General features: G+C 37.3%; 1 protein-coding gene across 1 annotated transcript in view; it reads left to right on the top strand.

Annotated features, from left to right (window-relative positions):
• NOL4 (nucleolar protein 4) overlaps positions 1-18,846 on the top strand; it is a 190,078-nt gene that overhangs the window by 128,161 nt on the left and 43,071 nt on the right. Inside the window, exons 7-8 of the mRNA XM_066330532.1 lie at positions 13,177-13,356; positions 14,099-14,290. Of these exons, the coding sequence (XP_066186629.1) occupies positions 13,177-13,356; positions 14,099-14,290 (372 nt within the window). The remainder of the gene's footprint in view (positions 1-13,176; positions 13,357-14,098; positions 14,291-18,846) is intronic.

Raw genomic sequence — 18,846 nt, 5'->3', positions numbered from 1 at the left:
AGCCTTACTATAGGTATACTCTAAGAAAGGGAACTTTAGTAAAGTTATCCTTGCCTTTCAGTTTTTTTAAATTAATTCCTGCCCAGGAACTAATAAAATCTGCTCAGGTTTTCTGATCTATGACCTGGCCACACTACAGAACCAATGCCATTTCCTGTGACAGTGATGGTGAATGTTCACAGGAAACTCTTCTGTCCCTCAAATTCTGTGCCTCTTGTATTTGAGTTTAGTAAAAATGCAGCAGGTGAGAGTTATATTCCGTATTTGTGCTCCAGACGGATCTGAGCCTTTAGATCACAGCACTGCATGCCTTGAGCTCAGGTAAGGCTCTGTGAAAGAAGAGACTCATGAGCACACAGTGTAGGCAGTTGCTCCACGAGAGGGGGGGTAACTTTCTAAAAATAGACATATAGAGGAGTTCCTTTAATTTTTAAAAATGTATTCGATTTTGGTTTCCTCTTCTTTAAATTTCATCTATGGAAGCTAAGGATACAATAGTAGTCACACAAAATAAGAAAACAAATTAAAAGGGACAGCAACCTGTAAAACTTTAGTCCAGCTTAGATCCAGATTTAGTTTTCAGTTAGTTCTCTTCATGTCATAGGCTGACTTATCATAAGATCGAATCCCTTTTCCCTGAATTTAGTGGCAGGATGATGATTAAATAATTTGGATTGGAGAATATTACAAAGCAGTTTTTATAGCTGTTTGTTTCATCATAGTCAGGTTTGAGTTATGATGTCGTTATGAGAACATGCATTGTATGCTCTGTTTTATTAAATTTTTCTGGCATAATTCTAGCTGGTTTTCCTCACAGAATTCTTCCTCTATAAGGTGAATTGAATGTGATCTTTGGCAAAGGTGGAGTTTTGCTAAGTATGATTTTATACTCAGCTTTATACTTTGCTAGGGGAATTCTCCATTGCAGGGTGGTGATATAGTTAGCTAAAGTGAATGCATGTAACTTAGTGGTCCCAGTATTCACAACTCAAAATATCTTTCCTAGTAGAAAGTAATTATTGTTTATTGTAAATGAGTCTGAGTCTTTAAAGACCAAGTCTATTAGATCACCTTGGAAATTTCAGTGCTGTTGATGGCAGTGTGGCTCCCTCTAACTGAGCTCCAAGTACCAAGTAACAGAACCATTTTACAGTAAACAAAATTTATTCAACTACAAGAGATCACAGAGAGTACTGGGGCATGGAATCAAGTCTGTCAGTGCAATTTCCTTTCTAAACAGCAGCTGTTCTGGGAGCTTACAATACACCATGCTGTCCTGGAGGAAACTGATTCTCTTCTCACAAAACTGAGCGTTTAACAGGCAGTATATAAAATCTCAGGGCTCATTTATGACCAGACCAACCAAAACACCTCACTTTTGTATCAAGTATATGCTAATGTTTGTACAAGCTAGGAAGTCCTCTTGGGCAGCTAAAATTATGGCTTACAAGGAGAGTTTCTGGTTTCTTCAGGATAGTACCAGGAAAGCTAACACCCAATAGAGATATTTAATGATATTGGTGGGGCCTACCATCAATTGTCTGTCTCTTCTGGGGAGGAGCATTTGCTCTTCAACACAACTGTATTGTTTGCAAGAATTGGCTGCCTGACTAGTTTGAGCATCAGTTGTTGAGGAGTTCTCCTCTGGGAGTCAGGTTTAATGCTTTTCATAATGTCCATCCCCAAAGTGCCAGACCATGTCTTCAACAGAAGCACAATCACATAGATTGAGAATGGAAAGATTCTTGTTTCTGTTTCTTCCTGGTCTTTTTGTATCGGTGTGAAGGGTACATTGAACTGGAGAACAAATAGGGAGAAACTGCCTTTATGGGGAATACTCATGCAACATTCTCATGTTTGCTGTCCTGTGGTGACACCAAGCAATGCCTCTGGCTTACTCTTATGAGAAATGTTTTATTTATCCTTCCCTAAACAGAGAGGGTCAATTTAGATGCATTTCTTACAAGATTTACTTGATCTATGAGATGCATTTCTTTAAGATTTATTTGTGCTAGATAAGTAGGGAATTTATCAGTAATTTATTCCAGCAGCTTCAGCTAGATAGCTCATCTGCTCCTCTCTCACTCAGACTATTGCAGACTAGGAACAGGCCTCCCACCTGACTCAGGAGCCCTGTCTTCATCTGTCGCTTCGTGATTGGTCTCAAGTTCTAAATCTTCCCACCTGGTCCTTAAGCAATAATTAGGGGCATTAACCTCTGTCTCTCAGAGGGCTACTTACTGGGAGAATCCAACTGATTTACCTCCAGTGAATTTTTTAAAGCTTGCTTAAGATTGCTGCTATGAGCAGATAAGAGGTAAAAGGACAAAAGGAAAAGCAAGAACAAGCATTCTCAGATCATACCCTACACTTCTCACTAGGCAATATGCTCCTCTCTTGCATACCCCAAAACATGGTGCTGTGGCCCTATTGTGCTCCTGGCTTCCCCCAAGAAAACTCAATCTTTAACATGTCATCTTATTACCATGATCAGTTGTAAATGGCTGTTCAGTACTGTGCAGATTCTTTTGGGTTACATTCCTGTCATTAATTAGTTGGTTTGCTTTTTTCCCTGAGTCTCTCTCTCAGTATATTACTGTTACTGGTTTGTTGTTGTTGTTGTTGTTGTTTTTCCTTTTAACTGTGCTTCTGAAAATGTAAATGATTGGGCAGAAGAGAAAGAGTAACAGGACTGTCTCCTCTCACCTATTCTGGCATGGGGCTGTTGTGACTAAGCAACACAACCTGTAGGAGGGAGGGCCTAAAATTCTCCTAAATGATGGAGATAGATGAGCTGGAGTTCCCTCCTCTGCTGCTTCCATCAATTGATTCTAATCTCCTTCCCAATTATTTGCACTTTTACCATACTCACACTGGAAAGGAAAAAGGTGTGAGAAATTATGAAATGCCATTGTGTAGAAATGAACTAGGAAGATGAAATCAACATGGGGAAGAACTTATGATGAATTCAGAAAAAGCACACCAAGAAAGATCCATTGTTAAACCGTTTCCCTCTCTCATCCAAATAATCTCTTCTAGTTCCTCGTTATTTCCAACTTTTGCTGTGTATACTGTGTTCTTCCTTCTCATATGAGTTATGATACAAAATGCTGCATGTCCTTCTGTATTAGAAAACAGAGGTACACATAAAACAGGTAACAGAGCTCAGCATATAACTATGTGTTTAATAAGTCGAGCTGCTGTGTGGCCCTTAGGCAGACATTATAGGGAGTTGATGACATCAAACAGCATTCTTTTGCCACAGTCTTGGCAAGGATGGGACAGAGGCATCCTTTTGTCCTTGTTGCTTTCTTTCTCTTTACCTAGTGAAAATCAGTGCTCCTCCCATTGTCTGCTATTTGTCTTAGCAGACAAATTCTGCAGTGATGTTGTACTATTATTTCTGCATCTGCCTCTGCTGTTGGTCTCTGGAAATGTCTTTTGAAACTTTGTACAACCTGGAAGCCTCTTGTGTACTATCTATCTCTAGCTTTTCTAGGATACAATAGGGACAGGGGAACAAGGTGAGTGTCAAAACCCAAAAGTCAGTCTTTTCTTCTGGATTCCTGATATAACTAAAACTCTTTCATTTATGAATGTGTTCACTCACTGGGAAAATTTTGTTGCTTTAAAGGAGTAGAAAACTGCCATGGTAAGGAGTGTGAGGAAGAAAAAGACAATGAATTAAAGGGACAGGTACAAAATCTACAGTCTCTGTGGACATAGTTCTCTTAGCAAGATTTCACCTGTCATCAAAGATTTAAGGGGTGTTGTTTATAAATAAACCCATAGTTTCCAAGTGTAGATTCTTGCTTTGGGATTTGAGGAGATAGCCTCATATTTTGTAGAATCATATAGTGATTTGCCTTGGAAGAAACCTTGAAGATCGTCTACTTTCAATCCCCCTGTTGTGGACATGAGCACCTTTCACTTGACCACTCAGAACTCCATTGTTCCTGGCCTTGAAAACTTCCAGCAATGGGACAGCCACAACTTCTCTGGGAAACATTTTCCAGTGCCTCACCGTCCTCACAGAATTTTTTCCTAATACCTAATCTGAACCTACTTTCCTTCAGTTTGAAGCCATTCCCCCTTGTCCTGTCACTACATGCTCTTGTAAATAGTCTCTCTCAATCTTTCTTGTAGGCTCCCTTCAGGTACTGGAAGGCTGCAACTGGGTCATCCCAAACCTTTCTCTTTTTTGAGGCTGAAAATCCCAATTTTCTCAGTCTTTCCCCGTATGAGAGGTGCTCCATCCCTGATCAACTTGGTGTCATTCTTCTGGACTCACTTCAACAGGTCTATGTCCTTTTTGAACTGAAGAAGAAAACAGGTTATTGGACTCTTTTAATGTTACAGCTTAAATTTATGGCAAGAGGAAACAGAGAGAAATTTAGCGAGGAAGAAATAGAGGGAATAGTATCAGAGACAAAGGAAGAAATCAAGAAGAGATTGAAGCAAAAAAAGAATCAAAGGCGTAATGAGTTCAAAGATAAAGAATGAAAACATTTAAGAGAAAGGAGCATGGAAAAATAATGGCTGAAGCTGAACCAAAGGGCATGAACATAAAAGAAGGAAACAGAAGGAAAAAAATGATTATGGCAGTTTTCTAGGTAATTGCAGATGTCTGACAAATGCCCTGTGACTAAAGCAGTGAATTGCATGTGCTTTGTATTCCCTGGTTTCGTTCCTCACCTAAAATGAGGAAGGGGATTCTTAGGTTTTCCAGCAGCAATATGCTCAAGATTAAAACAGAGCATCCAGTGATACTGCGTTGACAGGAAACCCTGATTTTCTGTATTTATGGAAACATTATTTCCCTACATACGAATACCCATAGGAAATTGAAATCATGGAAATAAAACAGTAAGCTTAGCACATTTACACTACTGCTCAAGAAATTATATCACTCCTGTGTCTTACTTCTATTTTTTGCTGACATTGGCTTCTTACCCAAGTCAGACTTCAAGAGGCCATTGCAGTATTCAGTAACTACTTGTGTTTTGAAAGATGGCAGCAGTTTGAGATATTTTCAGAGTAGGGGTAACACTGTTGGTCAGTAAGTGGGGTCTTTAATGGATAGACTGGGTTGTGTCAGGGATTCTGCTGTTTCCTTGCTGGAGAGCTAGAGCTTGCCTGTTTTATCCTTGTAAATGTGTTTGTGTCTTAAACCTCTGTCAGTTAGATAAGGACAGGGTGCAAAGCGGGGAGTGAGAGTCTTAGGACCTACATTGTAATTGTCATTGTGATATTCAGGTCTTATAAATGTTTCCATTTTAGTTACTTCCTGACTGTGTTGCCTGCATTAGAGGTTTCATTCACAATTTAAATAGAATGCAAAGAGATTAATAGTCCAGTATTTTTGCAAAATATTTTGTAGCTCTTACTAGCCAGTTGTCTAACAATTAACCAAAGAATTGCTCGTCAAAAATGCTCATTTCCTGCCTGTAATGTGAAACTCAGTAGTCAATGAAATATTTTCCATTAGAAAAATATTCACTAATCCTCATATAAACTGCTGCTATTTCATTTAAAAAGGAAACTAAAAACCCCCCAAACCCTGACAAAAGGAAAGCTGTGGAATCTGGATGGAAACTAAAGAGTTTTTGCAAAAGGCCAAAATTTCACCAAGAATTGGAAATGATAGTTTTCCAAAAGAAGTTTTAGGTTTATGGATTTTGCCAAAAGCACAAGAACTATATGGGGCTCGGCTCCCTCAGGCTCTTGACTTCACTGAGTTATGATACTCCCTGCAAAGTATGCTATTATTGTCCTTAGAAATTCACATGAAGTGTTCCTAACTTTGATAATAAAATAAAGTTGTTTGATTATTTTTTTCGTACTTTGCAATGTAAGATCTTAAAAGAGTTTAAATTAATTCAGATCTTCTGATTTGATTTTGGGTGTACTAGAGAGAAAGTTCTAATACTCTGTTGGCACACAGTTTGCAAAAATCCAGAAATTTGTGATGGAGTTTTCCTATGTGGCAACCTATGTTTCACAAATTCTCAGAAACCCTGTCAGATCCTTTTAGTTTCAGAATAGCAGTGTATGTTGCTAAAAATAATTTATTTTTTTATTTGAGTCTGTCACCATTTCGATTTGACTTTTCAACACCCACAAAGGACATTGTATTTTTTCCAAAGACACAGCAGACACATTTGACTAATATGACTAGGTATTGGTGGTTATATAACTAAGTTCTTTTAGAATTTGATTGAAAAAGGCTGTCTTCCTACATCAGTGACAGGAGTTCTAGAAGTTCTTTAATAAAACCACTTTGTAAAATAAAAGCTATTTAGTAGCTAAGAAGTAGGCAAGTCTCCTGCTCTGTTAAATCAGCTCTGCTCTGGTACTCAATACTGGTGTACTAGGGTGATCTGGAGATACTTACTCTGATTCCCCCAAGAATTCTCCTCCTCTGTAATGGCTGGGAAAGGAGCAGGAACTTTCCTGAAGATGCCAAATCAGGTAATAAGAGACTGTGGAAAAATTAGAAAGAAGCTCTTTAAACTCTAGCCTATAAATATTCTTCTGCTTGACTGAGAATTCTCAGTTGCATCTCTGTTTTTACTCTGAACCTAATTTTTGAGGTTATTTCTATTACAGTAAAGTGATGTATTTTGATGTTGGTCAGTACCAGTGCAGACAGACCTAGACAGACTGTATTTTAGCTAAAAGGAGAAAATAGCAAATGAAGATATGGGGGGGGGGGGGGGTCTTTCAATTATTTCTTGTCTTTCAATTATCCAAAACTTCTAGTTATCCAGATAAACCCACTGGAATGAAAGTGTCTGTGTCATTTCAAGTTTTCTTATGGCTAATAAATGTGCTTCTGTTGAAAGGAATATTATAAGCAAACATATTATGGCATAGATTGGAAAAATTACTGAGAAAGAACGAGCAGATAGTCTTAGAAACAGCCAGGGTTCTGTCAGGGACTACTGTAAAAACAATGACTGGAGAGAAGACCATGTCAAAGATAGTTCAGGAGCAAAACCTTTTTATTTCTTAGTTCCTGTTGTAAATAACTGAACAGTTTGTTCCTGGAAGTCATGTTGTTAACACAGAGAAAACAATGAAGTTACTTTAATATTTCAGTGTAATGCAAGTTTTGTGTAAAAAAGTCCTTTACAACTTAACATGTTAGATAACACTTTTTTGGAGTCAAATCTATGAAACTCTAGCTTTCAGTTCTCCATTCGTCCTGTAAAAATGCTGCTGTCCTCATGCTCCAAATAGCAGAATTGCACACAATGACGCCTTCCCATTATTGCTGGTGAAATTTTATAAAAGAGCTGGAAAAGCCAATTATGGTGTAAGAAGGGGAGCAAACTGGTCATAGTCAGATGCAAAGATATGGTTTAGATAAACAAATATGTGAGCAGTTTATAGAAATGAGGTTAATTGGATCTTGAAATAAATGATGAGATGCTGGAATTGTGTTTGGGAATTCAGAATCTTCTCTGTAATGAGAAGAGATGGACAGTAAAGTTCCACAAGTGATGATATGAAGGTTTAAAGGGGCCATGAAAAAGGATAATAACAGTAAAGTCTGAAAGATAGAAAAGCATAGGATTTAAGAGGGGTTGTGGAAAGAAATGGCTTATTAATGCAAAATAATAGAGAGTTGGACTTCTATCTATAAAACCTGATAGTGAATTCCTTATGAAAATATTTGAATATGAGTATTCAGTTTTGCCTCCTGCTTTCTATTTGAATTGACTAGAAAAAATTAGGAATGTTTTTATTTATAGTTTCAAGTATTTAAATAACAAAAGGGCATGCATATGCCAAAAGTATTTTACGTTTTCTAGTGTGTTATTTATATTACATGTATTATAGATTTAATGAAAAAAAAAAAAAAGCCAAACACAACTATCACTATATGGAGACAGTTAAAAATGTAAATGTAAAAAATATTAAAATAATGCTCTAATTTAATTCATAATTTTGGAAAAAAGGATCTTCAAAGCAATCAAACCCATTCTCATCAGAATATTCTAATTTCTTTATGTGTCATAGGAATAGTTGCTATAAAAATATGTATACACAATAGCACATGGGTGAATATACATAAAAGCACGCGTATTTTGTAAGAACCATTACTGAAATTGTAGACTTTTGTGTATTCATTACCAGAGAGAGAAATACAGAAATGCAGGAAAAAGAAGAAAGGGCTGGATGTACAACTGGGGACTAGGAGAATTCTGTCAGCTTTAGAATGTGGTTTTATGTGTTTATTAAAAACATTTAGTAACTTTTAAAGATGTGGAGGCAGATTTTCAGAAGAGAATCGTGTAGAGCCAGCAGTGTGCAAGTCTCTCTTGCTCACAGGAGTTCTGTGGTTTATGAGTGTCTGATACAACAACTGAAAGAATTACACACTACTCAAATAGATGTAAAACTTTCTAACTGAATGTAAATAATTTGTAGTGTAAATGTGAAAAACAAAGCTTTGTTAAAAAAAAGAATTGCCACACTTCCATCAGAAGCATCTTTCCCTGGAAAGGTGGGGCATGTTGGCATTTTTAAAGTTGCAAAGACATGATTTTTCCAGGTTTTGGTCATGAAAAATAGTCACCCTCAGTAATTAGCTTTCTATCACTGAATAACTTCTGGTTGAGTAAATAACTGCCATCTTTGTACACTCACTGGGGTAGCCAAGAGTCTCTGCTGGGACAAGCTTCCTGCAATGAGTTCATGTGGTGTCATCCTCCAAACCCTGTCCAATGGCCATACACCAGTGTCAGACCCCAGCAGGCACTATGGTGGACTTTATATTTTTAACACTTATGGATTACTTCTGCTTTAGTCCTCACAAAATGACACCATGATATCTTTTGCAACTGTGAGGTTTCTACACTGCTGTCTTTTGCATCTTTGGGGTATTCTACAAATAAAGGGATAAGGTTTTTCTGCTGCAAGCATGGTAGAAATTGATCAAAAAATAAGGAAATATATTTTTCCTAGAAAGACTGCAAATGGAATGCATTTTGGAATTTTGGGAGTTGTTCTTTCAGAAGGTTTCAAAATACATGGATACTATCCAGAGTAGACCAGTAAGAATGATTAGGAATCAGGAAAACATGGGCTTCACAGCAGAAATTAATTTATTGGGAAGAGAAGATTGAGGGGAGGGGACACGATAATAGTCCTCAGTTGTTGGAAGGAGTCTCATAAAGAGAGAAGAGAATGCTCTTTTCTCCCAAACTTACACATTTCCTCCTTCGTAATACATGCTAGGTACATGAAAAATAAATAGGCTTAGTGCATTTATGAAAGTCAGATGTTGGTCTTAGAAATGTTTTAATAGTTCTGCAGATGGTGAAACACTGGTGCAGGTTGCCTGGGGGATGCACGGCATCTCTGTCGCTGGAAGTCTTAAGATAAAAACTAGAAAAAGAGTGGTCAGGACTGGCCATCTGACCTTGTTCTGGGATAGCAATATACAATAGATGACATCGTGATGTCTTCCCAGGTCTTCTGTTGAATGATTAGACTTCAGGTGAATGCTCTTGCTGACTTGTAATGTTTTTGAAAGAGGCTGATACTTCATGTCACAACCTCCTAAAAGCAGGCTGTTAGGCATGAACGTTTACTTTCATTTTAATAAAGCAGTACTGCTTAGTACTTCTTATTGCAAGGAAGAGATTAAAATAATGAACTCAGAACCTTCAAGAAAGACCAAGGACAAAGTGGTCAGAATATAAATGTCAGCATCTTAGTATTTCCAAGACAGGTCAATAATCATCTAAATGTTTGGGGAAGGAAATAATATTGTCTTTAGCCTTGGCTTCATTTATTCTCACTGAATAATTTGTCACTGCTGTCACTTTTTTATCCCTGAATTTTTAAGCTCAAAACATTCACCTGTGAAACATCTTACATCTACTAATGCTTCCACTCCACCAAGATTTAATCTTTCGTTGCTATTCACACATACGTGTATGCTCCTCTCCATGCTCGGGCTTTCCTGTCAGCACAAAGGTGATGAACTGGAACCAAGAACTGATTCTTGTCTTAAGCAGATGGGCAAATATTAGAAAAACCAATTCCAGAAACAAACAAGCAAAACCAAAACATTTTAACCAGGTTCACTTCTTCAGTCTAGTTTACTGCAGGACCATAAAATGTACTTGTCAAGTTCTGTTCAGGAATCTGAATGAGCATATTCCTGTCTGTCAAAGGTGGGAGCAGCCTTTTGAAAGGACAGTGCAAGATCTAAAATTGGGTGTTGTGTACAAAGTACAAGTTGTCCTCTTTTCTCCCACCCCTTGTTTAGCACTGCAGCTGCTTAATAGAGTAGCAAAAGGAAATCCTTATTGGCTTTTGCACAACTACAGAGTCAACACAAGTGAGAGATGTCTCTTCCTTCTCTGAATCAATATTCATCTGTGTAGAAATACAAAAAGGTAGAAATTTTGTTCTTAACCGAGCTTTTGCAAACTCAAAGTGAGCTTTTCTCTTCCTCAGTTTGCTAGTGAAACAGCTAGGAGAAAACCATCTATTTTTCCTGGTACTGTACACAGTCTTCAAATTCACAGTGAATAAATATGGACTCCTGCTATGCAACTTTCTCAGACTGTTATTCCCCACAGTTCATTTAAGATGCTAAAATTGTTGTTTAAATAAAAACTTTAGAGAAGATGTTGGGCAAGGCTCTGTATGCAATCTTTTCTTTAAAAAACAAGCATAACAAGACCAAAACCCAAAAAAACATCCTGACTGTTGCATTTTTGAGAGACATACTTATGCCATTTTGGCCTGAATTTGTTTCCTTCACAAAAGGAAATCTCAGCCCTGGTGCATAATTTATGATCTTGGCATCCAGCCGAAACATATGTACATGCTGAAATCAGTTTTGCATCTGTTTAACTTTGTGCACATGAGTAGTCTAATTGGATTTAGTCTGATGAAATGACACATGTGAGATCAAGTGTCTGCACAACAAGGATTTCACTCAGTAGGTTTCTTTAGGGCAGCAGCTTCTATGCTTTATGTGGTGCCTAGTACATGAAATGGCTTTTTGATTATCTCAAAGCCTTCTGCATGCTGTATAGCTGTAGTGATTGGTGAAACAAAGAACTACAGAAGAACAAGTCTTGCAGCATAGGTCAGATCTTCTACTGCATAGCACTGTACAAAAGTAGCAATTAATTAATCGTAACTTTGTTTTTAAAAGAATGTCTTCTGAGAATCTCTTCAAGTTTAAGAGAAACCACTCCTTCCTTTGTAACAGGCTAACAGGCTGCAGCTGTTGGCCTTCTGGTACTACTTATAGGTTAAACACATTTGCTTACATATGCTAGACACTCTGATAAGATACAGCCGTCACCTCCTTTAGGATGGAACCTGAACTTATTGGGCAGCAATGTAGATACTCACCATCTTCACAAGACAAGCTACCAGTGTATCAAGAACTGGAGTTTTGTTTCTGCCATCCTTGCAAGCCTTATCTTCCCATGCCATCTCACATCTGCCGTCGTGAACCCTGGCTTATTTCTTGCCCCAGAAGAGGTGGTGCTGAGCTTGGTACTTGTTGCAGCTATTTTTATCCAGAGGCCAGCTCCTCTGTTTTGTTCTGATGTTTTCTCACTTCTCCTACATCTGCTATAAGGGTCTAGGGAATGAAGAGTGGTCTAGAGAGTGAAGAGACTCAGGGAAGGGGATGAGATAGACTGCAAGTTGTGATTTTAGGAGCATTAGGGATTAAAAACTGGAACTCCAGGGGATTTGTACTGTGAGAATGTAGTCTGGGGAGGATATATAAAAAAGGGGGCTTGGAATATGTGTGCTCTTAAGGCAAGGCAGGTGGCTCTAAAACAGATGGTGTACAGAGGACCAAAGTAAGATGGACATGAAAACTAGAAAAGGGGAAAAAAAGAAGCTGAAGTAAGAACATAAGGCAAAAAATATATCTGACAAATGAATGGTTTTGTTTGTCCTTCCCTTCTACCTCAGTGTGCAGACTCATTCTATGGCTGGCGAAATACCCTGAAATAAAGACAATTTTAGGAAGCTCAGAATGTGGTTCCCATGCCATTTGAAATGTATTTTCGTTTGAGGAATTATGCTCCTGGGTTTTGGTGATATTAAGGGAGGAGGCATCTAAAAAAAGTGTGTGTGTGTGAAATTTGTCATGTAGCACCTGATTCTGACTACAGATTGCTTTGAAGCAGGAGAGAAAAATAGTGAAATATTACAGCACTAAGATATAGAAGTAAAATTTTGCTCTGAGTGACCTAAATGTGAATCTGATGGCTCTGGTGGAGATACTCTCTGATATTTTTGTGTGGCTGGGGAAAAGCTTTGATCTTTAAGTTGTATGTTGTAGAATGTCAAGTTGTGGAAGGCTTTCTCTTACTGATGCCTTTTTATGGTCTGCAGTTTGAAGTGTGTGCAGTGGGAACAGATAACTGAGGACTTGATATTGCAAGGGGAAATGCACTGTGTTAATGTTTGGTAATTGGAAACTTTTTGGTCCTACAAGCGGATACACTTTTTTGAGATGGTCATCTGTTTTATCCAACAAAATGAATTTCTGCTCAAGGGAAAGTTCTGAATTCTGATTTTCAAAGAGAAAATGATTTTACTACATGATTCTCAGAGAGCATTCAAAATGTAAACCTACACATCTCTAATTCATTCTGGGGTTTTGCAAGTGAAAATAGAACATTATCATCTCCTTATCTTGAATAATTTTTTGCATCTCTTGATAGTATTTAATATTCATTGCGTGAATACCAATGTTTCTTACTTGAGTCCTCTTTGCCTTGAAATGTTTAATTCTTAATTCTTTAGAGTTTTGTTCAAATCAGCTATCCCTTATTTACATCTTGATTAATACAAAGAAGTTAGTATTTATAAGAAACTTCTGTAGGTAGTACTTGCACAAGGCTGTATGGCAAAGATTTCATGTTAACTGCAGTCATCATAGGTAATTAATTTGTTAATAGATTTTCTGAATTTGCAGTTGGTCACATTTTTTTTAAATCACTGAAGTTAATATAATTGTGCATTGTTTGTGCTTGGAAAGATTAGGAGAACTTTATGTTGAACAAAGTATAAAAAGCATCCATGGAATTCTTGAAATATTTACCAAGCATTTTTGATAAGTACGACCTTATTTTTGCTGAGAATTTTTACAAGCATATTCTTTCTTTCTATTTTCAGTCCCCTGCACATAGCTATTCAAGCTATGACTCTGGCAAGAATGAGAGTGTAGGCAGAGGTGCTGAAGATCTGTCTCTGAATCGAGGAGATGAGGATGAGGATGACCATGACGAGCAAGAAGATCATGAGAAGGTCAATGAATCAGATGGAGTAGAAGCTGAGCGACTGAAAGCTTTTAACGTAAGCCCTCTTGCACCCACCTTGTTTACTTCTTCTATTCCTTTTGCATTGTTGTTTTATGGGTAAGTTTGACAATATGAAAGGCACATTAATTTGCGGGATTTATTTCAATTATTATCTTAATGCACATTAAACTCTTGCCAACAGACGACAGATTTTCTGTGTTTCATTTAGAATTTTGAGGCTGAGTGCCATCTTTACCAGTGAGGAAAACAAAGCTTTGTTCTGTATATGTGCATGTGTGACCATGTGTGTGGCTGTGTGGATGTGCATGTTCACACATTGAATGGAAAGGGGCTGTAGCTAGTTTTGTCGGGAGACCATTCTGGTGGTCAGCTGTTCTCTATTGCTTTCCCAATGTATATAATTATGCATGAAAACACAAGCAATTGTTCAAACAAAGAAAAAATGTGAGTCAGTTCAATAAAATGATTAGCAATCACAGCTTATTGTTAATAATGAAACTTAAGTAGTGCCTATTTTCACAATCTGTTCTGGTTTATCTCACAAGTTCTGTATCCTATAGACTATTCTTTTCTTGTCTATTTTTTTAAACCCAACCCACCCCCACCCCAAATAACCCTTTAAAAAACTGTTTGCTTTATATTTCTGGCTTCCCGTTACAAAGCTCTTCAGTGGATAGAAAAAAAAGTGTCTTCCTATCAGTAATCAAGCCAGGAAGCTAGGAAGAGAAGAGAGCTGCCCTCCAAACCCATCTCCTCTGTCTCCCTCTTGCCAACAGATGTTTGTCAGGCTGTTTGTAGATGAAAACTTGGACCGAATGGTCCCAATCTCTAAGCAGCCCAAAGAAAAGATCCAGGCTATCATTGACTCATGCAGGCGACAATTCCCTGAGTATCAAGAGCGTGCCAGAAAACGCATACGTACTTACCTCAAGTCCTGCAGGCGGATGAAAAGAAGTGGTTTTGAGATGGTGAGTTTTGACTTAAAACCCAGCCCTAGTTTCCATCAAAACCCCATATGTAAATCCATGGCACTATTTTGTTTTCATCTTAGCGTCTTTATTTTTTGTTTGTTTATTTTTTTTTTTTTGGTAATACCAGGTCAGAGATTTCTTTTTCCCTCCTTCATTCTTCCTGAATTTATTCCCCTGGATTTAAAAGTTCTATAAGACACTAGAGTTCACATGGATCTATATGAAAATATGGATCTATAGGAAAAGAAGAACAAAGCAAGGCATAAGGAGGGAAACTGAACTATGGACTATATAGTGACTTATTTCTTACTTTAAGTTACAGTTACAGATTTTTGCCTGGAAAATTCTTGCTGTAAGAGGAACTTTTCTCTAAAATGCCTCTGCTAGCTGGATTCCAGTAAGCTCTGTAAAATAGATCCTGCTAGAGAAAGGCTATACTGAAGAAAATGCCCAGTGTAGTAACATCATAGTGGCAATGGCTTTGGCTTTGGGTGTTTTCTTGTATGCTTTAGCCAATTACTTATCAGTGAAAGTTACTCCTTTGAAATCTTTCTGTTGATATATAGGTGTGCAAAACATGTTTAATGGTTGTAAAACACAGGCATCAAACTGACAATTTGAGTATCCCAATAGCTTAGTAGTTATAATGGAACCAAAACTCATGAAGATTAACGTGGTATACAACTGACAGTGTTTTCAGACATAATTTTTTTTTATTACTCAGTAGCACAACAATGGGTAAATAAAGACTTCTCACTAATTGGCAGCTTCATTATCTCTAGAAAACATTTGTATTTCCAAAGTGGAGGGAAGTCTGAAGGAACTAGATAGCTGCACACCTTGTGTTTAATGTCTTAGCTATCTCTCTAGCCTTTAGATGACAACAAAAACATCTCATTGGTGCAATTAGGTATCATTTAACATGATGATTAAACATACCATTTTTTTTTAATGAATCATCTACAAACCCATTGATTACGTTCAAGATTTATTGGAGATGATTGCATTTTACTGTTTTTCTCTTTCTCTCTGTCTTTCTCTTTCCTGCAGTTTTTGCAGAATATTTATGAGTGCCATATGTTGTTTAAGATGATAGCTGACAGTTTTAAGAACAAAATATCAGGCTTATTTGTAGGGTAAGATCACTATTTGATAACACAAAAAGCAAAGACAGAAACTAAATTTGTGTGTACTCTAATCAACTGTATGGTTTTATTATTTGAAATATCTGGATAACACTGTTTCTGAACAATGAAAGCTCAGATGAAGAAAAAACAGGTAGAATAAAGGACATCTGTACAGACAGAAGTGCCAAATATTGACTGGTGGTGTACATGGCAGATTGTTTAGCCCTCCAAATTGAAAAAAAAAGACAAATAGATAATAACATTTCCTACAATATACTAAGTGGCATTAAATTGCATCTACTCACTCTGACAATAATTCATCAACATCAATTTCAGCTTTCATGAAGCCAAATATTTTATTTTGCTATACTTTCAATTGAAAATACTTACAAAATTAGCCAATGCTAGCAAGTCCCTCACTGGTCCAATTAATGGTCTTATTACTGTCATTATTCATGCTGATGAGCAGTTATATAAACTGGCTCATTTTTGTCATCTGAAAGACTTTTGCAACTGTTTTGCAATCTGAACAAGGGGCTATAGTCTGACCCATAAGAGCTGGGTTAGCTTGACTTTAGCACAGATTCGCAAATGTTACTTTCATATGAATAAAGGTTGTGGGATCAGATTTATTCCTGGGAGGGGAAAAAGAGCAGAGACTACCAGGAATATGGTCCAAATAGGCAATTTTTATAGCTGAGAAAGATTTCCTGGTTTTATAATGTTTCATGACAGTTTATGATGGGCTTTATTTCTTTCTAAACAAATAAACCATGCCCTAGAACATTGTCTTTTTGCCCATGAATGGAAGTGACAAGGCACTGGAACTCATGCCAAACACTGCAGCCCTCTTGGGCCTGAAGGGATATCTGTCCTGTGTCCCTGTTTGCAGGTAGGAATACAAGCCAAACACTATCCAAATCTCTGGAGGAGCTCTCATCAACTTCCTAAGAGAATAAGTAGCATTTTATGCATATGTCTTGAATAATTCTGAAATTTAATGTGTATCCCTTTGGGGTTTAAATTTTTGGATTTCTAAGGTACTCTATCACCATCTCTTGATTATAGGCATTTTTTAAATGCTACCATGGACAGAGGCATTTGACTACTTGATTGTTTAAATGTTCTTACCATTTTGGTAATGGAGAATAATCACCTTTTCTGGTTAATAACATTTGTTCACAACAATTATGAATGGACACTATGGTGTTGTTTTGAATAAGGGGCTACCCTCAAATACAGCAAATCAGAATAATGATCTGCTCAGCAGCAGTACCAGTACTGTTGTTATATTAAACAAGATGTCAGATAATAACCTCCACAGGAGATGTTAAATACAAGTTTTTTTTTATTTTGCTCAGGTTCAAAGTGCTACATTTGGAGTATCTAGTTGCATGAGAAAAAGAGAATATTCTCTTTTATGGCATATGATAGTTCAGACTGTGTGTAGAACCATGCAGCTATCTACAGCGTCATGCTGTAAAGTGAAGAGCAAATGTAAACACTGTGTTAAATTAGTATAAAACTGCATGGTAAAGATGAAAAAGCATGCCTGGAGCCTGATTCTGTCAGTTATTTGCCATCTGTAATCCCAATGACAGTTCTTACTGCATAACAGGCCAGTTCTAGCTTTGAGGCAATAAAAAAGTCTCAGTCTCATGAGTGTTCATATTGTTAATTAACATGATTCTTAGTATTAATATGTTTAGGAAATTACTTATAGTTATTCTGCTTCTACTTGTGACAGATAGCTGTCTCTGGACTCCAAGCTCCCTTTCCACATTGGAAATGCTCTGCCCATTTGACTGTGCAGCTTGTAGTTGTGCAGTTTTCATTCTGACACAAGTATGTACCTCAATAAGGCACTCACCTTTCCTCAAGAATTGTAAGATTGTTTTTCTCCTCCCATTGTCTCTTGCTAATGGACTGCTGAGGTTCTCTTTGAGAGAATTTATCAACTAAATTCTAAGATCTTGCTCAAAATCTTTCATTGGGAGGGAAGTCTGTCAAGTATTGAAATCAATGTCTTTTGGATGGAATTTCTAGATTGTGGTTCTGCCTGCCTTGTGCTGTATTGCATTGAGTACTTAAAAATTGTTTGTATTCTTAAAGAAACTATTTATTTTTCTGTTCATTAGCCCTTAAACAAAAGAAAAAATTACTTCCTCATTCTCAAGGACTGATATCAATGGGAATTCCTGTATATAGATTAGGTGTTTTGTGACCTCTATAGGCTATGCAAGAGGAATTTTCTCCCTGAAATATTCAGATGGTCTGTTTCACTAATGTTTTTCAAATCCTTTGTTTAGACTTGTCCCAGGCTCTGTGATAGAGAACTGCCAATTAAAAAGAATTAGTAGACAGCTGCCGTGGCATGCATTTATTTAGTTATAGTCCAGAAAAACTTCAGATGCTAGAAATAATCGAATGAGATTGAATTGTTTAAGAGTTACATTTTCTTACTACTCTCTGTTTCATCCCTTCTTCATGATCTCCAAGATCAGTCTCACTGCATTCAATTTGAAATTGCATCTTACACTATCTTTTTCACAGATGTGCCACTTTTTCTGTGGGCATCCCAACGGAAGAGTAAGACTTTAAACTCTTATTCACAAAGAAATTCTGCCTTTTTTAAGCAAAAGGAAACCCTCCTTCGAAGTACTTCTGTAATACAAGACAATAGTATCTAAGAGCAAAGTGTTCTGTGTCGGAGAGAAAAGGCTAGTCATAAATGCTTTTCATTGCCCAAAGACAAGTTTGGATGTGTCTAAGAAGAGTCACACTGTGCCTAAAGACAGTTCCTGATTTAGGTCCCAGTGTTGTTCATCCCAGCTCCTCCTGGGATGAGGCTACCTCCAGCCTCAAGAGCAAATAATTAAGCTCTGTGTCTTTCACTGCCACTGTCGCTTGGTTGTGCCAATTGGCTGAGGGAGGTGTTTTAACAGTTTGCAACTGAGCTCATGTTGATCAAGGTGTTTTGAATGTGTCTAGTGGCTTGTATTGAGTCTGTATTGAAAGTGAGCAGCCTCGGTGCAGACTGGTTTCCAGAAGGAGAATGTTTTCTGAAATCTCTCTCATTAAGATTAATTGGGATAGCTGTCTAGGTTCTGCTTTTAAGTTTTTGGAAGAGGAATCTTTCAATGTTTACTGAATTTAGTGCTGAAAAGTCCAGCTGCCCTTGAGTCACATGGGTTTTCAGTCCTCCAGGCTTTTATGTTTGGAAAGGTCATAAGCATTTTCAGGAAAATGAGGATCTGTAGATTCAGGGATGCATATCTAATTGATTAACAAGCTGGGAATCATTAAGAAAATTATCACAAGAACAGTTGCATGAAGATCTACAAATACTAATGGAGTTATTACTTTGTATTATACTCCAAATTCTGTCAGTTGGACACTTCCCTTTGTAAGCATCTCACCCGTGTT

The sequence above is a fragment of the Sylvia atricapilla genome, chromosome 1 (assembly GCF_009819655.1).
Source record: "Sylvia atricapilla isolate bSylAtr1 chromosome 1, bSylAtr1.pri, whole genome shotgun sequence".
Classification (NCBI taxonomy): domain Eukaryota; kingdom Metazoa; phylum Chordata; class Aves; order Passeriformes; family Sylviidae; genus Sylvia; species Sylvia atricapilla.
Note: the sequence above shows the minus strand (reverse complement) of the source record. Positions and strands in the feature narration are given on the sequence as shown.